Here is a 24,964-nt window from a genome sequence, read left to right as displayed (position 1 = left end):
AGTGTTTAACTTCTCCAAGGGTTTCCGTTTGCTATACCCCCTCCATTACATATCTACTGCTCTCAAATTGTGGAGCCTTCGCATGCAAGTCAATAGAAAAGGGACTTATGTTAGAATGATGACAACACATGTTACCAAGTGCCCAGCCAACGAGAAACATTGTGTGAGTCCCTGGACATGCACCATGCTTGATATTTGTAGCTTGCTAGGTACTAGGCTACAGAGCATCCTGCAAAACCACGGGCATAACTGTGCACATGGAAAGTTGGTGAAGAGTTGCCAGACTGCTGGGCACGATTTCTTCGTGAAGTTTTGCCAAGCACTGCTGCTACATTGTAAAAGTGACAAAGTGTGAGCACACTCCCTTTCATCTGACATGCACCAGAATCATAAGGGAATGAATCAACTTCCCTTTGTAGCATGAGGTTAGCTAACAGTGTGGAAGAGCAGAGGGTCGTGCAGTGGAAGCACATTTTCAGCCCCAGAAGCGAAGCATTTGGGACATGCTGAGGGATATATAAATGCAGGTTCTTTCTTTAAAGGAGCACTTACTGGTGTCGCTCAGTCCCCATTTTGTGGTTTTGACCTGCTGGCCAAAGACAACCTAAAACTGCTCCCCCTCATGACATCATCAGGTTCTGCCCCCGTGACATTACAAATGGTCAAAGTCCAAAATCTGCTGGTCCCCCCAGGATATCAGAAGGGTTCTGTCCAGAGATGTCCTTTCAGAGGTAACTGATGTGACCTCCACAAAGAATGTGCATAAAATTCAGGAAAATACATTTCCTCTTCATTTGGACTCAATGATGAAACTTTCTTCTGTATCATTTTTAACAGAAAATTTACATAGATTGGATGAGAAAGCCTCGTGCCTGGACATTGCGCAGCTCAGTAACCATCAAAAGAAGGCACTGAAGGAAAAAGTGGAGTACATGACGGAATACACCTCCAGGCCTGGCGAAAAGGCCTGTTTGACAGAGAAATTTACCAAGCTGTGGGTTACTGATGGTGAACGGAACGAGATTCCTCAGGGACATGAGGTGATGGATATTGAAGCCATGTCCAGACAGACCATTTCTGATGTGCCGTCTGTCAACTGCAGTGAAATATTCAGTTATTTGTCTGGACAAGTGAAACCGCCTAGGATGGTTGTAACCAAGGGAATCGCTGGGATTGGGAAAACTATCTGTGTCCAGAAGTTCATTCACGACTGGGCCACGGGCACTGCAGCACCACAGTTTGACTTGATATTCATGTTCCCATTCCGAGAGCTCAACCTGCTAACGGAAATCAAGCTCAGCCTCACTCAGCTGGTTCAGCAGTATTACCCACACATTGAACATGTGGAAACCATCTTGACCAACCAAGATATCAAATGTCTCTTTATCTTTGATGGATTAGATGAAAGTAACCTCCCTTTGGATTTCAGGAAGAGTCCAGAGATTCACAACGTCAAACAGACAATGCAGCTCCAGCACTTACTGACCAATCTGATCAAAGGAAACCTGCTCCCTTCCGCCTCCCTCTGGATAACTTCCCGCCCAGCCGCTGTGACCCAGATTCCTGCTCCTTACATCGACAGAGTGACCGAAATCCAGGGATTCAGAGATGAAGAAAAGGAAGAATATTTCAGAAAAAAATGTAAAGAAGTGGCAGAAAGTGTGCTTTCCCACGTGAGGAATCAGCCAAGTCTCTTCACCATGTGCTATGTGCCAGCATTCTGTTGGATCCTTGCCACTGTACTGGAACATAGCCTGAAATCAGCCAATCAAACGCAGCTTGATGACCAAGCCCCAAAAACGATTACAGAAGTCTACACCAACTTTCTGATCGTGATGATCACATATCATCAAGAAAAACACGGGCATGGCATTAATGTGAGGAAGAGGATCAGCGAGTTTCTGCATTCCAACCGGTCTGCCATCCTGAGACTAGGGAGACTGGCCTTCCACTGCCTGAAAGCCCAAAACCTGCTCTTCTATGAGAAGGACCTGCGGGCATTTGGTGTAGACATGTCTCTGGTGTGTGACGGGTTTTGCAAAGAGATTCTATTGCAGGAGGAGGCCATTTCTCAGAAGAAGGCTTACTTTTTCATTCACTTGACAGTCCAAGAATATTTCGCTGCCTTGTATGTTTATATCTCCTATCACACAAACAATCACCACAATCCGCTAGCTACCACGCTGAAACGGAGAGTCTCCCAGCTCTTCAGCTCCAGGTTTTCTCATGTGTGCAAAAATGGCTGCCAGGAAGCAGTGAGAAGCAGGACTGGCCACTTAGACCTGTTTCTTCGCTTCCTGTGCGGCCTGTCTACAGAGAAGAATCAAACACTTTTAGAAGGGTTAACAACCTGGCAGGCACAGGACAGGGATGATGCAGCTCGAACAGCAGCCTACATTAAGAAGACTTTACAGAAGGACATTCTCCCAGATCGATGTCTCAATCTATTGCACTGCTTAAACGAACTGAATGACCACTCTGTTCTTGAGAAGGTGAAAGAGTCCCTGAGCAATGGAGCTCTGGCTTCTCGCAACTTGACCCCTGCTGAATATTCAGCACTTGCCTTTCTTCTACAAACATCGGGCGGTGATATGGAAGAGTTTGATTTGATAGAATACAACACATCATTAGACTTACTCTGGAGACTGCTTCCAGTTGCTAAGCTTTTCAGAATAATCAAGTAAGTTCTTTTTTTCTCTTGTTTTCATGGCGATTCTGATGGATTTAGAGTGGCAAATGTAACCTAATAACTATACAGACCATCTCGAGCACCTTTTGCCAAGGAGATCAGGAACCCAGTGCTTTAATGCACTTTGCGATCATTTTGTTTGGTGCTCAATTCCAACTTAGGCTCGATTCTGGCTGCTCAATTGATGGGTCGCAGGCCAAGTGCATTTGTAAAGTCTCAACTTGCTACATCCAAATTCAAACCACTGTATATACCGAGAACAAATGTGAACCCTAACTCTTTCCGAAACTACAACTACCAGATTCCCTGATTCCATTCAATCAATCACTTCTTCAAAAAAAAATTCTTATTAAGTTTGTCACACATAATTTGTTCTTAACAAGTCCACGCTGGCCATCCTTGATCAACCCGTGCACCAATCAAATTCCACACAACCAAGTGCAACATATTCCTTCCACTCAGTCTCAGGTGCCCATTTTCTGCCTTCCTAACACTTCATCGTATCATAGTAGGGACAGCACAGGAGGAGGCCATTTGGCCCATCATGCCTGTGCTGGCTCTTTGAAAGAGTTATCCAATCAGTCCCATACCTCTGCTCTTTCCCCATAGCCCTGTAAATTTTTTCCCTTCAAGTATTTATCCAATTCCACTTTGAAAGTTATTATTGAATCTGCTTCCACTGCTCTTTCATGCAGCGCATCCCAGATCATCACAACCCGCTGCGTAAAGAAATTTTTCCTCATGTTGTCTCTGGATCTTTTGCTGATTGCCTTAAATCTGTGACCTCTGGTTACCAACTCTTCTGCTACTGGAAACAGTTTCTCCTTATTTACTCTATAAAAACCGTTCATGATTTTGAACACCTCGATCAAATCTCCCCTTAACCTTCTCTGCTCTAAGGAGAACAACCCCAGCTTCTCCAGTCTCTCCACATAACTGAAGTCCCTCATCCCTGGAACCATTCTAGCAAATCTCTTCTGCACCCTCTCTAAAGCCTTGACATCCTTCCTAAAGTGTGGTGCCCAGAATTGAACACAAAACTCCTGTTGAGGCCTAACCAGTGTTTTATAAAGGTTTACCATAACTTCCTTGTTTTTGTACTCTAGGCCTCTATTAATAAAGCCCAGGATCCCATATGCTTTTTTTAACAGCCTTCTCAACTTGTTCTGCTACCTTCAAAGATTTGTGCACATACACCCCCAGGTCTCTCTGTTCCTGCACCCCCTTTAAAATTGTACCATTTAGTTTATATTGCCTCTCCTCATTCTTCCTGCCAAAAGGTATCACTTCAGTAATGCAGGAGTAATGCAGATTTATCTATCTTTCCATTTGAAAATGCTCCCATAGGACATAACCGAGAGTACAATATGGTCCCCTTTTGGCCTCCTGTAACCAATGTAGAAATGTTTTTGACAGCACCTGAAAACCTTGGCTACACCTGTGAAGATCAATGGCCAAATCGTACACTCTCATTGTTGGAAATGATAATGGTGGGGATTGTGGCAGCTCTCGTGTCGGTTGCGATGGTTTTCACCGTCTCCATGTTAGCTTTACGGAGCAGAAGAAGAAACCTGACTGCAAGTGAACTGAACCAACCTCTCTTAGAAACTCTGTATCAGCACTACTCGTAATATGATGCATCAACAGTAATCCGAAAAGCCTCACAGTCTGCTATCTGACTCCTTCTTTGATTCTTTTTTTTCATGCTTTTATACCACACCGATGATATGCAGCAAGAAAACAGGGTGACTCCCTGTGACTGTTTAGATAAAAGATCTAATGAGAAGTAAGCTCTAATCTCATGACCTGCTGCAGCCTTTAATGAAATAAGCCATCTATCATTGGCCTGCACTGAAAATTATTACTTCTGACTCATTAATGGTAGCTGTCATGGCTTTTAGTAGGGTTTAAAATTGAAACGAATTGGAGTTAATTTGAGATTAAATAAGCCTCAAACGTAATGCTAAAGGGATCATGGGATATGGGGAAAAAGCGGGAACAGGGTACTGAGTTAGACGATCAGCCATGATCATTTTAAATGGCGAAGCAGGCCCGAAGGGCCGAATGGCCTACTCTTGCTCCTATTTTCTATGTTTCTGTTTCACACTTCTCTGCATTAAATTTCATCTGCCATGTGTCTGCCCATTTCGCCAACCTGTCCATGTCCTCCTGAAGTCTGTTACTATCCTCCACATTATTTACTACATTTCTGAGTTTCGTGTCATCTGCAAACTTTGAAATTATACCCTGTACACCCAAGTCCAGGTCATTAATATAAATCAAAAAGAGCAGTGGTCCCAACACTGACCCCTGGGGAACACCACTGTATACTTCCCTCCAGTCTGAAAAACAACCGTTCACCACTACTCTCTGCTTTCTGTCCCTGAGCCAATTTTGTATCCACGCTGCCACTGTCCCTTTAATCCCATGGGCTTTAATTTTGCTAACAAGTCTATTATGTGGTAATACCTAATGACAATATTACTTTATTATCTTATTAATGATATTATTACTTAATTTTATTAATTATATTATTACTTATATTATTATGTTATCAATTACATTATTACTTTATTATCTTATCTTACTACATTATTACCAAATGACTTATCTTATTCATTTATTACCTTATTTATTACCCCATTAATTACCTTATTACTTAATTATCTTATTATCTTAGTAATTACTAGGAACTGTGGAAGAGCAGAGAGATTTAGGAGGCCAAGTGCAGAAATCATTAAAAGCTAGTGGACAGGTACAAAAAATAATTTTAAAAGGCTAATGGAATGTTGGTCTTTATCTGAATAGGGCTGAAATACAAAGGGATGGAAGTGATGTTACAGTTTATATAAAGCTCTGGTCAGACCCCATCTGGAGACTGTGTTCAGCTCTGGGCACCGCACCTCAGGAAGGATATATTGGCCTTGGAGGGGGCGCAGCGCAGATTCACCAGAATGGGTTAAAAGGGTTAAATTATGAGGACAGGTTGCATAGACTAGGCTTGTATTCCCTTGAGTTTAGAAGATTAAGGGGTGATCTAATTGAGGTGTTTAAGATGATTAAAGGATTTGATAGGGTAGATGGAGAGAAAGTATTTCCTCTGGTGGGGAATCCAGAACAAGGGGGCGTAACCTTAAAATTAGAGCTAGGCCGTATTGGATTGAAATCAGGAAACACCTTTTCACACAAAGGATGGTGGAAATCGGGAATTGCTTTCCCAAAAAGTGCCTGGGTGCTGAGGTACAACTGAAATTTTCAAAATTGAATTTGATAGATTTTTTGGGGAGGATGTTTTACTCCTAGTCCCATGTTCCTAACTACCTAATTATCATATTTCTTACCATATTAATTTATTGCCTTATTTATTATCTAATTAAGTATTAATTATCTTATTACCAAATTAATTACCATATTAATGTATTATCTTATTTCCCTAATATTTACGGTATTAATTTATGATCTTATATTTTTATTACTTATTACTCTATTAATTACTTTATTACTTGATAAATGTAAGTTCTGTCTGAAGGTAGGCCCAGTGGGATGCAAAGCTCTCACCCAAACAGGAGTGAGCTGGCTGCTTGGCCAGATATCTGCAAAACATCAGTCAACGCAAATCAGTCCAAACTCACCGTGTAGAATTTCGGGACCAAAGAATGAACTTAGAATACTGGCCATGCTTTGATCACTTGATATAATGTCGCACTTGAATCCTTCAGGGTCCTACTGTTTCCCTGACTGCTTGTTTGTTGTGAATATATTTATAAAAGCCTTTTACGTTTTGTGTTTCATATTCCAAGCAATCTTGATCTTATTGTCTATTGTGAACTCCTGGCCAATTCTTCACTCACCCTTACCATATCCCCATACTCATCCCTGCTCTCTGGTCCAATTGTGGTTTTATACTGGACCAAAAGTCTTCTTATTGTCCTTACCACCTGCAATACTCCCCCAGTTCCGACACCAGTCTCCTTTTATTCTCGATTGTACTTCTATCCATGAAGTTGTTAAAACTTTCATAAGAACATAAGAAATAAGAGCAGGAGTAGGCCACATGGCCCCTCGAGCCTGCTCCGCCATTCAATAAGATCATGGCTGATCTTCAACCTCAACTCCACTTTCCCACCCGATCCCCATATCCCTTGATTCCCCTAGAGTCCAAAAATCTATCGATCTCAGCCTTGGATAGATTCAACGACTGAGCATCCACAGCCCTCTGGGGTAGAGAATTCCAAAGATTCACAATTCTCTGAGTGAAAAAATTCCTCCTTATCTCAGTCTTCAATGGCCGACCCCTTATCCTGCAACTATGCCCTCTAGTTCTCGACTCTCCAGCCAGGGGAAACAACCTCTCAGCATCTACCCTGTCAAGTCCCCTCAGAATCTTATCTGTTTCAATGAGATCACCTCTCATTCCTCTAAACTCCAGAGAGTATAGGCCCATTCTACTCAATGTCTCCTCATAGGACAACCCCCTCATCCCTGGAATTAATCTAGTGAACCTTTGTTGCACCATCTCTAAGGCAAATATATCCTTCCTTAAGTCAGGAGACCAAAACTGTATGCAGTTCTCCAGGTGAGGTCTCACTAAAGCCCTGAACAATTGTAGTAAGACTTCCTTACTCTTGTACACCAACCCCCTTGCAACATGACCAACGTGCCATTTGCTTTCCTAATGCTTGTTGTACCTGCATTCTAACTTTTTGTGTTTCTTGTACTAGGACACCCAAGTCTCTCTGGGCACCAACATTTAATAGTTTCTCACCATTTAAAAAAATATTATTTTTCTATTCTTGCTACCAAAGTGAATAACCTCACATTTCCCCACATTATACTCCATCTGCCACCTTCTTGCCCACTCACTTAACCTGTCTATATCCCTTTGCAGACTTTTTGTGTCCTCCTCACAGCTTACTTTCCCACCTAACTTTGTATCGTCAGCAAACTTGGACACATTACACTCGGTCCCTTCATCGAAGTCATTAATATAGATTGTAAATAGCTGAGGCCCAAGCACTGATCCTTGCGGCACCCCACTAGTTACAGCCTGCCAACCTGAAAATGACCCGTTTATCCCTACTCTCTCTTTTCTGTCCGTTAACCAATCCTCTATCCATGCTAATATATTACCCCCAACCCCATGAGCCCTTATCTTGCATAACAACCTTTCATGTGGCACCTTATCGAATGTCTTTTGAAAATCCAAATATACTACATCCATTGATTCCCCTTTATCTACCCTGCTAGTTACATCCTCAAAAAACTCTAATAAATTTATCAAACACGATTTCCCTTTCATAAAACCATGTTGACTCTGCCTAATCATGATTATGATGTTATAAGTGCCCCGTTACCACATCCTTAATAATGGATTCCAGCATTTTCCCGACGACCAGTGTGAGGCGAACTGGCCTGTAGTTCCCTGTTTTCTCTCTCCCTCCTTTCTTGAATAGCGGGGTTACATTTGCTACCTTCCAAGCCGCTGGAACCATTCTAGAATCTAAGACTAGATCTTTTCGAAGATCATAACCAATGCATCCACTATCTCTGCAGTACCCTCGGATATAGGCCCAGGTCCAGGGGATTTGTCGGCTTTTATACTCATTAGTTTCTCAAGTACCTTTTCTCTACTGATATTAATTACTTTAAGTTCCTCACTCTCATTAGCCCCTTAGTTTCCCACTATTTTTGGTATGTTTTTTGTGTCTTCTACTGTGAAGACAGATATAAAATATTTGTCTGCCATTTCCTGATTCCCCATTATAATTTCTCCTGTCTCAGCCTCCAGGGGACCTATGTTTACTTTTGCCTCTCCGTTCCTTTTTACATACTTGTAGAAGCTCTTTCAATCAGTTTTTATATTTCTTGCTCGTTTACTCCATATTCTATTTTCTCCCTTTTTACCAATTTTTTGGTCATCCTTTGCTGGTTTCTAAAACTCTCCCAATCCTCAGACTTACTACTCCTCTTGGCAGATTATATGCTTCTTCTTTTAATCTAATACTATCCTTAACTTCTTTATTTAGCCACTGATGGATCACTTTTCCTGTGGAGGTTTTCAAATCTGTTTGAGCTTGCATTTTGAAGTTGGGCTCTCTCAAGCAGTGACATTTATTTGAAATGCGATCCTTTGTCGACATAAAGTGTGGGTGTGAGTGTCACTAAGATTTTATTGTCTGTTTTTGAACCATTAGGTTTGTAGAAAATGATGTCCCAGATAATGTAGTGAAGTTCCTCAGCACCCTCCTTATCACACCCAGAAATCTAGTCCAAGAACTGTGGTAAGATGGAGAAAAACCTGTTCAATGTTTGCACTTTTAGAAAATGTTTATCGTGTTAAGGCAGATCCTGGTACAGATAAACAATGTCTACTCAAAGATATCCAGTCATACATAGAATCAATGACGAGTACATACAAAGGTCCAAATACATCCTGTTCATTAGAATGGGACAAGAGAGGGAATTTTGGCCATTGGAATTTTACAAAATGAGACAGAGTAAGAACTAGTTTAATCGACTGGAATTCTGTGTAATGGGAGTGATTGGGAGAGGGTTTAATCCATTGGAATTCTGTGTAATGGGAGTGATTGGGAGAGGGTTTAATCCATTGGAATTCTGTGTAATGGGAGTGAATGGGAGTGGATCTGGAATGCGCTGCGTGAAAGGGTGGTGGAAGCAGATTCAATCGTGGCTTTCAAAAAGGAATTGGATAAATGCTTGAAGGGAAAAAAATTGTGCAGGGCTACAGGGAAAAAGCAGAGGAACGGGACTAACTGGATTTCTCTTGCAAAGAGTCGGCATGGGCTTGCTGGGCCGAATGGCCTCCTTCTCTGCTGTAGCCATTCTATGATCCTATGATAAATGGTAGAGGATTTAATCTATTGGAATTCTGTGCAATGGGAGTGAATGGGAGAGGGTTTAATTCATTTGAATTTTGTGCAATGGTACTCAATGGGAAGGAGTTTCATCCATTGGAATTCTGTGTAATGGGAGGGAATGGGAGAGGATTTAATCCATTGGAATTCTGTATAATGGGAGTGAGTGGGTGAGGATTTAATCCATTGGAATTCTGTGTAATTGCAAGGAACCTATCCCCTGTAATGTTTTTTTGTAATTGCAGTGTGCAATCTTCTCTGATTCATGTTCTATACAATGGGATCTGTGCTGATCCGTTGGATTTTCATTCACTGAGACTAAATGGAAACAAGTTTCACCCTCTGCAGTTGTAGCTTGTTACTGAGTGTCATGTTTCAAGATTTTTATCTTTTTGACCTAGAAGCCTTTTTAGGTTCATTCATAATGGCCCTGTTAGACTTTTTGTGCACGTTTAGATTTTAAAATGTTTAGTCCTGTAAGTTGCTGGAAGTGCGGACTGATAACAGCAAGGCCATCTGGGACCTCAGTGAACAACCGGACAAATAGTGTATGTCCTGAACCAATGAGATTTAAGGATTGAGAAATAAAGAGAGGGAAATAAAGATTGGATTAAGAGAGAGAGAGAAGAGACAGTTAGGAAAAGTAAGAAAAAGAATTTTGAAATTTAAAATTTGACATTTTTAAAGCCTCCTAAAATAATTCACAACCTGAAGGAATAAGACGTCACTTATAATTGTTCACTTTTTGGGCAAGAGAGGTGGAAGATAGGAACAGGAGTAGGCCATTCAGCCCCTCGAGCCTGTTCCGCCATTCAATTCGATTATGGCTGATCTCTATCTTGACTCCATCTACCCGCTTTGGTTCCATAACCCATAATACCCTCACCTAACAAAAATCTATCAATCTCAGTTTTGACATTTTTAATTGACCCCCAGCCTCAACAGTTTTTTGGGGGAGAGAGTTCCAGATTTCCACTCCCCTTTGTTGAAGAAGCATTTTCTGACATCACCCTGAACGGCCTAGCTCTAATTTTAAGGTTATTCCCCCTTGTTCTAGACTCTCCCACCAGAAGAAATACTTTCTCTCTATCTACCCTATCAAATCCTTTAATCACCTTAAACACCTCAATTAGATCATCCCTTAATCTTAATATTCAAGAGAATACAGGCCTAGTCTATGCAACCCGTCCTCGTAATTTAACCCTTTTAGCCCCAGTATTATTCTGGTGAATCTGCGCTGCACCCCCTCCAAGGCCCATACATCCTTCCTGAAGTGCAGTGCCCAGAAATGAATTCAGTATCTCCAGATGGGGTCTCACCAGAGCTCTGTCCAGCTGTAACATATTGGGTTGATTGGCAGTCATTAACAATTATCATGTTGTTAAAAGGGTACTTATGCTGTTAATTACTAGACTTAATTTTCTGTGCTGAGTTTAATGGAAAATTAATGTGCAGATGCAGCAACTTCATAAAAATCATTGGGAGGCTGAAAGCTAATCGTCGAAAATCGGCCTGCAACTTGTGGCGATTCGCAATTCACGGCTTAAATCTTCCTCACCACAAGCTGCTGCCCGATTTATATTTTAATAACGGTTTGCGTTACTTTTTCAGCAAAATCTGGGCCATTGTGATTTTGCTGTTAAGGTATATTTAGCGCACAGGGGTTTAATGATCAGCAACACACTAGCTAGCTGGGAGTTGGATTAGATTCAGTAGCTGTAACCAGATGAAGTAACGAATGGAATTGTGTTCCCGACATAACCTCAGTTTGAGATAGAGGGGTTCAGTTCTTATTCCAGATGGCAGTCTTCATTGGCGGATCATATGATTGCCAACTGTCCGGGATTGCCTGGGAGTGTCCCAGAGATCCATGCCCCGGATCTCGTGACGCTGCTGTAAGTAGTGGGGAGATCTTTGCACTTTAAATTTCCCACCACAGCAGCCCCGTTCCCCAGAGAGTGGGATCGGCTGGGGTGTCGGGAGGCTCAGGAGTTGGGGGGGGGGGGTTTAGGAGACTGGGGGTCGAAGGGATTGGGGCTCCAGCAGGGTTGAGAGAGGGTGACTGGTATATGGGGTGTGGGTGGGAGTGGGGCCCAACATTTCCTGCAGAGCCGGGAGCATCAGCAACGTAGTGATTGGGAGCGGCGCTAAGAGAGGAGCAGCCAGTAAAGGTGTGAGTGAAATGTGGGGACCTTACTGTGGCTGAATAGCTAAAGATTGTTTCCACTGATGGGTGGATGGGTAACAAGGGAACAGAGTCTGAGGGTTCTCACTGGAAGGAGAATGGGAGGAAGAAGGTTCTTGGATTAAGGGCTATTAGTCCATGGGATGCTTCACCGCAAGTGGATATTGAGGCAGAGACTAGAAGGGTTTTAGATAAGTATTTGAAAAGGAGGAATATAAAGGAATCTGGGGGAATGGGGTGACAGGAGAGAGCATTAACACTGGGGGCTGAATGGCCTCCCCCTGTGATATAATTTCTAGACTTCTATGAAAACTATTGAGTCTGAGCACAGGGAGTGGTTTAGAAATGTTGGCGTTGAGCTGAGTTTAGGACGATGTGCCCTGTGAGAAGTGCCCCAAACACTGAGCCCACTGCCCTTTGTGCGATCACTCGGTTTGGTTCAGGTCAGTCTGTCCCGGCTGGTTTTGAGGTGTGAAGATCGGCTCTGACTGAGGCTCCCATTCAGAGTTGTCACCTTCACATGGAACCTGAGTCCAAACCAGTGTCCAAGGAGATAGGGAGAGAGATCAGGCCTATTAAAAGTGGCATCGACTGGGGAGCATTGGGCAGTGCAGGGGGATTCTGGCTCTGGTTTCAGGGTAAATATCAACATGTTATAGGTTAACGACCAGTTACAGGTAGGATGTCGGGACATTACAATTATTATAACCAGTTACGTATAGACTATCAGTAAGTTGTTGTATTATTGTGGGTTATGAGGGGAATCCGAGTGTTACCAGTATTACTATCAGTTATCAGTGCAATTTCAGTGTGTTCCTCAAAGTAGAAAAGTCAACCGGGATGCATCCAGGCTACTGAGGGAAGTAAGGGTGGAAATTGCAGCAGCTTTGGGAACAATCTTCCAATCCTCTTTAGATATGAGGATGGTGCCAGAGGACAGGAGGATTGCAGATGTTATACCCCTGCTCAAAAAAGGGGAGAGGGTTAAACCCGACAACTCCAGGCCAGTCAGCCTAACGCTGGTGCAAGGAAAACTTTTAGAGACAATAATCCGGGACAAAATCAATTGGCACTTGGAAAATTATGGGCTAATAAATAAAGGTCAACACGGATTTGTTGAAGGCAAATTGTGTTTGACGAACTTGATTGAGTTCTTTGATGAAGTAACGGAGAAGGTTGATGAGGGTAGTGCGGTTGATGTTGTGTATGTGGACTTTCAAAAAGTGTTCCACAAAGTTCCACATAATAGTCTTGTTAGCAAAATTAAAGCCCATGGGGTTAAAGGGACAGTGACAGCCAAGGTTCAGAAAGCAGAGAGTAGTCGTGAACGGTTGTTTTTCAGACTGGAGGGAAGTATACAGTGGTGTTCCCCAGGGGTCAGTATTAGGACCACTGCTCTTTTTGAAGAGTGATTTACAGAAGGGAAACCAAATCTGGGAGGGACTTTGATTCCACCAGTAAGTAGAATTATAGAATGATACAGCACAGAAGGGAGCCAGCCATTCGGCCCATCATGCCTGTGCCGGCTCTTTGAAAGAGCTATCCGATTAGTCCCACTCCCCCTGCTTTTTCCCCATAGCCCTGTAATTTTTTTCCTTTCAATTCCCTTTTGAAAGTTATTATTGAATCTGCTTCCACCGCCCTTTCAGGCAGTTCATTCCTGATCATCACAACTCACTGGGTAATGTTTTTTTTCCTCCTGTAGGAAGAATGAGGAGAGGCAATATAAACTAAATGGTACAATGTTAAAGGGGGTGCAGGAACAGAGAGACTTGGGGGTGTATGTACACAAATCTTTGAAGGTGGCAGGACAAGTTGAGAAGGCTGTTAAAAAACATATGTGATTCTGGACTTTATTAATAGAGGCACAGAGTACAAGGAAGTTATGCTAAACCTTTATAAAACACTGGTTAGGCCTCAGCTGGAGTATCATGATCAATTATGGGCACCACTCTTTAGGAAGGATGTCAAGGCCTTGGAAATGGTGCAGTGGCGATTTAGTAGAATGGTTCCAGGGATGAGAGACTTCAGTTTTGTGGAGAGATTGGAGAAGCTGGGGTTGTTCTCCCTAGAGTAGAGAAGGTTAAGGGGAGATTTGATAGAAGTGTTCAAAATTATGAGGGAATTTGGTACAGTAGATAGGGAGAAACTGGCAGGAAGGTCAGAAACCAGAGTACACAGATTTAAGGTAATTGACAAATGAATCGGGGGGGAGATGAGGATAATTTTTTTTTATGCAGTGAATTGTTATGATCTGGAATGCACTGCCTGAAAGGGTGGTGGAAGCAGATTCAATAGTAAGTTAAATGGGCAGAAGATCCAATTGCCCCCAGCTTCCCACTGGGCAGGTTAGCTTAACATTACCCCCAGAATAACTGAACAGTGGACACAAGTAAGATTACACAGCCAGGTCACTCTATCGGATACTAAAGTGGGTGGTAACGGTGCTCTCCAAATCTTAGGGAACATCGGCTCTGCTTACTGAACGAGGGGTGACGCAGAATCAAGGGCAATGTCTACCACAGACCTGAAATTTATAACACTGGCTCATAACTGTGCTTGAACGAGGTTTATCACAAAGACTGTACTTCATCATCGTACACAGGCTGCAAAAAAGTCACGTTGATCATGGAGCGGTAAAGCAACTGTGTGCAGCATTGAGGAGTCCTCACTGTAACCTGCAAAGCTTCAGGTAAGAAACACCTGGCAACACGAAGATTCCAGGGGCATTTGGTCAGCATTGATCAGTCAATCCAAAGATTTATTGAGCTACTTTAACAGGAACAGGAATCATTACTGGGGACACAAATGACCCAGGGACTATTTCCATGTCAGAATTTTTTTTAAATTCATTCATGGGATGCGTCGCTGGCAAGGCCAGTATTTATTGCCCATCCCTAATTGCCCTTAAGAAGGTGGTGGTGAGCCGCCTTCTTGAACCGCTGCAGTCTGTGTAGTGAAGGTTCTCCCACAATGCTGTTAGGGAGGGAGTTCCAGGATTTTCACCCAGCGACGATGAAGGAACGGCGATATATTTCCAAGTCGGGATGGTGTGTGACTTGGAGGGGAACGTGCAGGTGGTGTTGTTTCCATGTGCCTGCTGCTCTTGTCCTTCTAGGTGGTAGAGGTCGCGGGTTTGGGAGGTGCTGTTGAAGAAGCCTTGGCGAGTTGCTGAGTGCATCCTGTGGATGGTACACACTGCAGCCACTGTGTGCCGGTGGTGAAGGGAGTGAATGTTTAGGGTGGTGGATGGGGTGCCAATCAAACGGGCTGCTTTGTCCTGGATGGTGTCGAGCTTCTTGGGTGATGTTGGAGCTGCACTCATCCAGGCAAGTGGAGAGTATTCCATCACACTCCTGACTTGTGCCTTGTAGATGGTGGGAAGGCTTTGGGGAGTCAGGAGGTGAGTCACTCGCCGCAGAATACCCAGCCTCTGACCTGCTCTTGTAGCCACAGTATTTATGTGGCTGGTCCAGTTAAGTTTCTGGTCAGTGGTGACCCCCAGGATGTTGATGAGGGGGATTTGGCGATGGTAATGCCGTTGAATGTCAAGGGGAGGTGGTTAGACTCTCTCTTGTTGGAGATGGTCATTGCCTGGCACTTATCTGGCACGAATGTTACTTGCCAATTATCGGCCCAAGCCTGGATGTTGTCCAGGTCTTGCTGCATGCAGGCTCGGACTGCTTCATTATCTGAGGGGTTGCGAATGGAACTGAACACTGTGCAATCATCAGCGAGCATCCCCATTTCTGACCTTATGATGGAGGGAAGGTCATTGATGAAGCAGCTGAAGATGGTTGGGCCTAGGACACTGCCCTGAGGAACTCTTGCAACAATGTCCTGAGGCTGAGATGATTGGCCTCCAACAACCACTACCATCTTCCTTTGTGCTAGGTATGACTCCAGCCACTGGAGAGTTTTCCCCCTGATTCCCATTAACTTCAATTTTACTAGGGCTCCTTGGTGCCACAGTCGGTCAAATGCCGCCTTGATGTCAAGGGCAGTCGCTCTCACCTCACCTCTGGAATTCAGCTCTTTTGTCCATGTTTGGACCAAGGCTGTAATGAGGTCTGGAGCCGAGTGGTCCTGGCGGAACCCAAACTGAGCATCGGTGAGCAGGTTATTGGTGAGTAAGTGCCGCTTGATAGCACTGTCGACGACACCTTCCATCACTTTGCTGATAATTGAGAGTAGACTGATGGGGTGGTAATTGGCCGGATTGGATTTGTCCTGCTTTTTGTGGACAGGACATACCTGGGCAATTTTCCACATTGTCGGGTAGATGCCAGTGTTGTCGCTGTACTGGAACAGTTTGGCTAGAGGCGCGGCTAGTTCTGGAGCACAAGTCTTCAGCACTACAGCTGGGATGTTGTCGGGGCCCATAGTCTTTGCTGTATCCAGTGCACTCAACCATTGCTTGATATCACATGGAGTGAATTGAATTGGCTGAAGACTGGCTACAGTGATGGTGGGGATATCAGGAGGAGGCCGAGATGGATCATCCACTCGGCACTTCTGGCTGAAGATGGTTTCAAACACTTCAGCCTTGTCTTTTGCACTCACATGCTGGACTCTGCCATCATTGAGGATGGGCATGTTTACAGAGCCTCCTCCTCCCATTAGTTGTTTAATTGTCCACCTCCATTCACGACTGGATGTGGCAGGACTGCAGAGCTTTGATCTGATACGTTGGTTGTGGAATCGCTTAGCTCTGTCTATAGCATATTGCTTCCGCTGTTTAGCATGCATGTAGTCCTGTGTCGTAGCTTCACCAGGTTGGCACCTCACTTTTCGGTATGCCTGGTGCTGCTCCTGGCATGCTCTTCTGCACTCCTCATTGAACCAGGGTTGATCCCCTGGTTTGTTGGTAATGGTAGAGTGAGGAATATGCCGGGCCATGAGGTTACAGATTGTGCTGGAATACAATTCTGCTGCTGCTGATGGCCCACAGTGTCTCATGGATGCCTAGTTTTGAGTTGCGAGATCTGTTCTGAATCTATCCCATTTAGCACGGTGGTAGTGCCACACAACACGTTGGATGGTGTCCTCAGTGCGAAGACGGCACTTCATCTCCACGAGGACCGTGCGGTGGTCACTCCACCAATACTGTCATGGACAGATGAATCTGCGACAGGTAGATTGGTGAGGACGAGGTCAAGTAGGTTTTTCCCTCGTGTTGGTTCACTCACCACCTGCTGCAGGCAGTCTGGCAGCTATGTCCTTCAGGACTCAGCCAGCTCAGTCAGTAGTGGTGCCACTGAGCCAGTCTTGGTGATGGACATTGAAGACCCTCACCCAGAGTACATTCTGTGCCCTTGCTACCCTCAGTGCTTCCTCCAAGTGGTGCTCAACATGGAGGAGGACTGATTCATCAGTTGAGGGAGGGCGGTAGGTGGTAATCAGCAGGAGGTTTCCTTGCCCATGTTTGACCTAATGCCATGAGATTTCATGGGATCCGGAGTCAATGTTGAGGACTCCCAAGGTACTCCCTCCTGACTGTATATCAGTGTACCGCCACCTCTGGTGGGTCTGTCCTGCCGGTGGGACAGGACATACCCAGGGATGATGATGGAAGAGTCTGGGACGTTGGCTGAAAGTTATGATTCTGTGAATATGGCTGTCTGTGGGACAGCTCTCCCAAGTTTTGCACAAGTCCCCAGATGTTAGTGAGGAGGACTTTGCAGGGTCGACTGGGCTTGGTTTGCCTTTGTCGTGTCCGGTGCCTAGTGGTCCGATGCCGGGTGGTCCGTCCGGTTTTATTCTTATTATGACTTTTCGTAGCGAGATTTTACAACTGAGTGGCTTGCTAGGCCATTTCAGGGGACAAATGTAAGGAGTCTTACAACACCAGGTTATAGTCCAACAGTTTTATTCGAAATCACAAGCTTTCGGAGGCTTCCTCCTTCGTCAGGTGAGTGTAGGATTCCATATGGAATCCTACACTCACCTGACACCGTGTCCCTAAACAGCATGCCCCAATCCAACACACTCTGACCCACACACATGCACAGAGCAAGTGCCAAGAATCAATACTTTCCAGTGAGAGGGATATCACACAGCATGGAGAGATGTACACAGAGAGGAATATCACAGTACTGAGATGCAGAGAGAGGGATCACACAGTACTGAGATACAGAGAGAGGGATCACACAGTACTGAGATACAGAGAGAGGGATCACACAGTACTGAGATACAGAGAGAGGGATCACACAGTACTGAGATACAGAGAGAGGGATCACACAGTACTGAGATACAGAGAGAGGGATCACACAGTACTGAGATACAGAGAGAGGGATCACACAGTACTGAGATACAGAGAGAGGGATAACACAGTACTGAGATACACATAGAGCGAAAAATCACACAACACTGCGAGATATAGAGAGAGATATCACACAGCACTGAGTGATACACATAGAGGGATAACACATCGGCCTGAGAGATGCACACTGAGAGGGATATCAGAGCACTGAGAAATAGAGAGAGAGATATCACACAGCACAGAGAGGGTGCATAGAATCTCACAGCACAGAAGGAGGCCATTCGGCCCATCATGACTGTGCCGGCTCTTTGAAAGCGCTGTCCAATTGAGTACAACTCCCCAGCTTTATCCCCATAATCCTTCAAATTAGTTCTCTTCAAGGACATGTCCAAATGCCAAACTTCCTATGGAAACTGATTACCCTTTTAGGTCTTAACAACCCTCTACGTGAAAGAATTTCTCCTCATTGCAGCCCAAGTTCTTTTGCTAATTATTTAAAATCTATGGCCTCTGGTTACCGATCCACTTGCCAGAGGAACAGTTTCGCTCTTCTTGCTCTATCAAAACCCCTCATAATTTTGAATATCTCTATTAGGTCTCCCCTTAACCTTCTCTGCTCCAAGGAGAACAATCCCAACTTCTCCAATCCGTCCACATAACTGAAGTCCCTCATCCCTGGTATCATCCTGGTAAACCTCCTCTGTAGCCTCTCCAAGGCCCTGACATCTTTCCTAAAGTGCGGTGCCCAGAATTGTACACAATACTCCAGCTGAGGCCTGACCAGTGATTTGTAAAGGTTTATCATAACTTCCTTGTTTTTGTATTCAATGCCCCTATTTACAAGCCAAGTATCCCATCCACTTTCTTAACCGCCTTATCAACTTGCCCTGCGACCTTCAAAGATTTGTGAATGTGCCCCCCCAGGTCCCTCCGCTCGCACACCCCCCTCAAAATATTACCATTTAGATTATACTGCCTCTCCATGTTGTTGCTCCCAAAGTGCATCACTTCACATTTATCCACATTAAATTGCATCTGCCATGTGTCTGCCCATTTCACCAGTCTGTCTATGTCCTCCTGAAGTCTGCTACTATCCTCCTCACTATTTACTATATTGCCAAATTTTGTATCATCCGTAAATTATACTCCCTGTGCCCAAGTCCAGGTCATTTATATATAACAGGAAATTGTAAACAATTTTACAACACCAAGTTATAGTCCAGCAATTTTATTTTAAATTAAATTTAAAATAAAATTGCTGGACTATAACTTGGTGTTGTAAAATTGTTTACAATTGTCAACCCCAGTCCATCACCGGCATCTCCACATTATAACAGGAAAAGCAACAGTCCTAATGCTGACCCCTGGGTGACCCCACTGAATACTTCTCTCCAGTCAGAAAAAACATCCATTCACCACTCCTCTCTGCCTCCTATCCCTCAGCCAATTACATACCCAGTTACCACCGTCCCTTTAATCCCATGTGCTTCTATTTTCCAAATAAGTTTGTTATGTGGAACTTTATCAAATGCCTTGTGAAAGTCCATATATACAACATCCGCTGCACTACCTTCATCAACCCTCTCTGTTACTTCATCAAAGAGCTCAATCTGGTTAGTCTGAGGATTTACCTTTAACAAATCCATGCTGGCTGTCCCTTATTAACCCATGCTCCTCCAAGTGAGAATTAATTTTGTCCTTGACACTGGTCCCTAGTGGTTTTCCCACTGTTGATGTTATTCTGATTGGCCAGTAGTTATCAGGTTTATCCCTCTCTCCTTTTTTGAACAGGGATGTAACATTTTCAATCCTCCAGTCCTCCGGCACCATTCCCATATCCAAGGAGGATTGAAAGATTGTGGTCAGAGCTTCTGCTATCTCCACCTTTGCTTCCCTCAACAACCTAGGATACGTCCCATCTGGACCGGGTGACTTGTTAACTTTGAGTGATGCCAACCTATTTAGCACCTCCTCTCGATCTATTTTTATCCTATCCAATATCTCAACTCCCTCCTCCTCTACTGTGACATTAACTTCATCCTCTTCTGTGAAGACAGATGCAAAGTTCTCAATCAGTACCTCGGCAATGCCCTCTGCCTCCACAAGAAGATCTCCTTTTTTGTCCCTAATCAGGCCCTACCATAGAATCATAGAATGGTTTCAGCACAGAAGGAGGCCATTTGGCCCATCAAGCCCATGTTGGCTCTTTGTAAGAGCAATCCAGTTAGTCCCATTCCCTCGCTCTTTCCCTGTAGCCCTGCAGAATTTTTTCCCTTCAAGTATTTATCCAATTTCCTTTTTGAAAACCACGATTGAATCTGCTTCCATCACCCTTTCAGGCAGCTCATTCCAGATCATAACCACTCGCTGCGTAAAAAAGTTTTTCTTCATGTCGCCTTTGGTTCTTATGCCAATCACCTTAAATCTGTGCCCTCTAGTTCTCGAATCTTCTGCCAATGGGAACAGTTTCTCTTTATTTACTTCATCTAAACCCTTCATGATTTTGAACACCTCTATCAAATCTCCTTTTAATCTTTTCTGCTCTAAGGAGAATAATCCCAGCTTCTCCAGTCTATCCACATGACTAAAGTCCCTCATCCCTGAAACCATTCTAGTAAATATTTTCTTCACCCTCTCTTAGGCCTTGACATCCTTCCAAAAGTGTGGTGCCCAGAATTGGACACAATATTCCAGCTGTGGCCAAACCAGTGTTTTATAAAAGTTCAACATAACTTCCTTGCTTTTGTACTCAGTGCCTCTATTTATAAAGCCCAGGATCCTGTATGCTTTTTTAACCGCTTTCTCAACCTGTCCTGCCACTTTCAAAGATTTATGCACATATATCCCCAGGTCTCTCTGTTCCTCCACCCCCTTTAGAATTGTACCATTCCTTTAACTATCCTTTTACTTTTTATATGTTTATAAAAGATTTTTCAGTTCCCTTTTATGTTACCCGCTAATCTTTTCTCACATTCTCTCTTTGCCCTTCTTATATTCTTTTTCAATTTCCCCCTGCACTCTCTGTATTCTGCCTGGTTTTCTATTGTAATCTTTACCTGACATTTGTCATAAACCTCCTTTCTCTGTTTTATCTTAACCTTTGTTTCCTTTGTCATTCAGGGAGCTCTAGTTTTGGATGCCCCATCTTTCCTCCTTATGGGAAATGCTTAGTTTGTGCCCAAACTATCTCCGTCTTGAAGGCTTGCCGTTGTTCATTTACTGTTTTCCTGGCCAATCTTTATTTGCACTCCACCTGTGCTCGATCCCTTCCCAAATCACTGATATTGGCTCTCTTCCTGTCTGCTATTTTCACCTTCGATTTTTGTTTGTCCCTTTCAGTAACTACTTGAAACCTAATTATATTATGATCACTATTACCCAGATGATCTCCCACTAGAACACACTCCACTTGCCCTACTTCATTGACCAGAACTAGATCCATCACTGCTTCCTTCCTCGTTGGGCTGAAACATATTGATTAAGGAAGTTCTCACTCTCCTCCTTCCCCCGAGCTCTCTCCCCCCCGCGCCCTGCTCCCTCTCCACGTGCTCTGCTCCCTCCCCCACGCTCTGATCCCTCCCCCACGCTCTGCTCCCTCCCCCACGCTCTGATCCCTCCCCCATGCTCTCCTCCCTCCCCCCGTGCTCTCCTCCCTCACTCTGAGCTCTCTTCCCCCCCCACACACACTCTCCTCCCTCCCCCCGAGCTCTCTCCACCACGCGCTATGATTTTTACTCATTTTAGGAATTCTTCACCCTCCTTGCCCTTTACACTGCTTTTCCCCAGTCTATATTAGAGTAATTGAAGTCCCCGACTATTACTGCTCGATTATTTTTATATTTCTCTGAAATTTGCCAACAGACTTGCTCCTCGATCTCCTTCTCACTATTTGGGGGCCTATAGTAAACACCCAGCAATTTAACAGCTGCTTTTCTGTTCCTTAGCTCTAAACAAATAGATTCAGTCTTTGAACCCTCTAGTATATCGTCCCTCCATAGAACTGTAATATTATCCTCGATCAATACTGCCACCCCCCTCCTGTCTCTTTCCCTTCCCTATCCCTCCTGAATACATTGTATCCGGGAATGTTTAGTTCCGTTCCTGCCCATGTTTAAGCCAGGTCTCCGTTACAGCCACTTTATCATAACCCCATGCGGCAACTTGTGCCTGCAGCTCATCCACATTATTTATAACACTCCTCACATTAACAGACATGCATTCCAACACCATGATAGTCGGCTTTGCTTTCTTCCTCTCTCCAATTCCTCCTCTTTCTCCACTTCTTTATTCTGTTGCTGTTTGTCCCTCCTCTCTGCTGCTACCTCCTGGTGCTCCTCCCCCTGTCAAATTAGTTCAAACCTTCCATTGCGGTTCTAGTTAACCTCCCCATAAGCACATTGGTCCCAGCCCTGTTCAGGTGCAACCCGTCTGGCTTGTACAGGTCCCTCCTGCCCCAGGTCTGGTCCCAGTGCCCAGGAATCTGAAGCCCTCCCTCCTGCACCACTTCTCCAGCCACGCATTCACCTGCACTGTCTTCCTGTTTCTGTACTCACCGGCACATGGCACTGGGAATAATACAGAAATTACCACCTTTGAGGTCCTGTTCTTTAATCTTTTTCCGAGCTCTTGAAACTCTGTCTGTAGAACCTCAACCCTTTTCCTTCAATGTCATTGGTTCCAACATGGACCACAACCCTTCACCCTACAGAATGTCCTGCACCCGTTCAGTGATGTTCTTTACCCTGGGACCAGGGAGCAACACACCATTCAGGACTCACACCTACAGTCACAGAAACGCCTGTCCATCCTCCTGACTATTGAATCCTCGAAAAAAACTGCATTTCTACACCTTCTTGTGCAGTCGAATCTCCCACAGTGCCGTGGATTTGCTCCTGACTGGACTCCCCCAAGTTAGCTTCACCCTCACTGGTATTCAACATTGAATATCCTCCACTAGCCCCGCTCCTCCCCCCCCCGCTCCTCCCCCCCCCGCGCTCTCTCCCCCCCGCGCTCTCTCCCCCCCCCCCGCGCTCTCTCCCCCCCGCGCTCTCTCCCCCCCGCGCTCTCTCCCCCCCGCGCTCTCCTCCCCCCCCCGCGCTCTCTCCCCCCCGCGCTCTCCTCCCTCCCCCCGAGCTCTCTCCCCCCCGCGCTCTCCTCCCTCCCCCCCGCGCTCTCTCCCCCCCGCGCTCTCCTCCCTCCCCCCGAGCTCTCTCCCCCCCGCGCTCTCCTCCCTCCCCCCCGCGCTCTCTCCCCCCCGCGCTCTCCTCCCTCCCCCCGCGCTCTCCTCCCCCCCCCGCGCTCTCTCCCCCCCGTGCTCTCCTCCCTCCCCCCGCGCTCTCTCCCCCCCGCGCTCTCTCCACCCCGCGCTCTCCTCCCTCCCCCGCGCTCTCTCCCCCCCGCGCTCTCCTCCCTCCCCCCGCGCTCTCTCCCCCCCGCGCTCTCTCCACCCCGCGTTCTCCTCCCTCCCCCCGCGCTCTCTCCCCCACCCCGCGCTCTCCTCCCTCCCCCCGCGCTCTCTCCCCCACCACGCACTCTCCGCCAACCCCCAAACTCTCCCCCCCGCGCTCTCCTCCCTCCCCCCCGCGCTCTCCTCCCTCCCCCTGAGCTCTCCGCCCACCCCCGCGCTCTCTCCCCCCCGCGCTCTCCTCCCTCCCCCCGCGCTCTCTCCCCCACCACGCACTCTCCGCCAACCCCCAAACTCTCCCCCCCGCGCTCTGCTCCCTCTCCATGCTCTGATCCCTCCCCCACGCTCTCCTCCCTCCCGCCCCACGCTCTCCTCCAGCCCCCCCGCGTGCTCCTCCCACCGCCCCAGAGCTATTCCGCACCCCCCCCCTCTCCGCCCTCTGTTCTCCCTCCCCTTGTACAATCCTTTCAGTGTGTTTCCTATCTTGTTTATTTTGCTTCTCTTGGTTTTCCAGTCTCTCTGGCAATGAACTGAGCGTGGAGTCCTGCCAGGAGTTGGCATTGACCCTATCCACCAATTGCACACTGAGACAACTCGACCTGGCTCACAATCAACTGAAAGACCAGCACCTTATCAAGTTCTGTGGGGCATTGAAGGGCCCCCAGTGTGGACTGCAAACCCTCTGGTAAGTAACGAACGCTCAGCCTTGCTTTCTGAATTAACAGATGAGTGTCGTGCAATAAATGCTCAATGGTCCACTCTATCTATCTGTTTAGCAATCCTTCTCCATCCTCCAACAAGATATTTCCTGTTTTCCCTTTCCCTGTAAGTTTGGCTCCACTCCCCATCTCCATTTCCTGCTCTGGTTCTCTCAGGATTTTTTGTTACCAGCAGTGAGAATTCCCACGCAGTGGACACGATCCACTTTCACATGAAGTGTGATGAGTTGCACCCTCAGATAACCCTTCAACCCTGTTAAAATGGGCTCTAACTTGGAGTCTTAGAGTGTGACTACCCATCTTCCCCAACTGCAGTTATTTACAATAGAAAAAGCAAAATACTGCAGATGCTGGAAATCTGAAATAAAAACAGAAAATGCTTGAAATGCTCAGCAAGTCAGGCAGCGTCTGTGGAGAAAGAAACAGAGTTAATGTTTCAGGTCGAAGACCCTTCGTCAGAACTGGAAGATGGTAAAAGAGTTAAAATTTTTAAGCAAGTGAAGAGCCAGGGAAAGCAGGAAGGGGAGGGAAGCAAAGAACAAAAGGGAAGGTCTGTGATAGGGTGGAGGGCACGAGTGATTAAATGACAAAAGGGTGCCAGGCAAGGAAGGTGGGAATGGGACAAGTTAAGAAACAAAGGATGGGTCTAGAGTAACTGTAAATGGCAGCAGCAGAACCATTACCAGCAGCTGCTGTCCAATAAATAAAATATATATATAGAAAAAGAAATGGGAGCAGTGATTATGATCTGCAGTCATTGAAATCAATGTTGAGTCCGGAGGGTTGTAAACTGCCTAAACGAAAGATGAGGTGCTGTTCCTCGAGCTTCC

The 24,964-nt window shown here is 45.4% G+C and overlaps 1 protein-coding gene across 5 annotated transcripts in view; it reads left to right on the top strand.

Moving 5' to 3' along the window:
• The window catches only part of LOC137304213 (NLR family CARD domain-containing protein 3-like), an 87,213-nt gene that overhangs the window by 25,002 nt on the left and 37,247 nt on the right, over nucleotides 1-24,964 (top strand). For all 5 annotated transcript variants that reach the window (XR_010958529.1, XM_067972780.1, XM_067972781.1 and 2 more), the window contains 4 exons: nucleotides 838-2,680; nucleotides 8,884-8,970; nucleotides 14,355-14,441; nucleotides 23,930-24,100. Coding sequence is in view for 4 of the 5 variants with exons in the window: in XM_067972780.1 (XP_067828881.1) it covers nucleotides 838-2,680; nucleotides 8,884-8,970; nucleotides 14,355-14,441; nucleotides 23,930-24,100 (2,188 nt within the window). In the remaining variant the exon portion in view is untranslated. The remainder of the gene's footprint in view (nucleotides 1-837; nucleotides 2,681-8,883; nucleotides 8,971-14,354; nucleotides 14,442-23,929; nucleotides 24,101-24,964) is intronic.

Source organism: Heptranchias perlo, chromosome 36 (assembly GCF_035084215.1).
Source record: "Heptranchias perlo isolate sHepPer1 chromosome 36, sHepPer1.hap1, whole genome shotgun sequence".
NCBI lineage: Eukaryota > Metazoa > Chordata > Chondrichthyes > Hexanchiformes > Hexanchidae > Heptranchias > Heptranchias perlo.
Note: the sequence above shows the minus strand (reverse complement) of the source record. Positions and strands in the feature narration are given on the sequence as shown.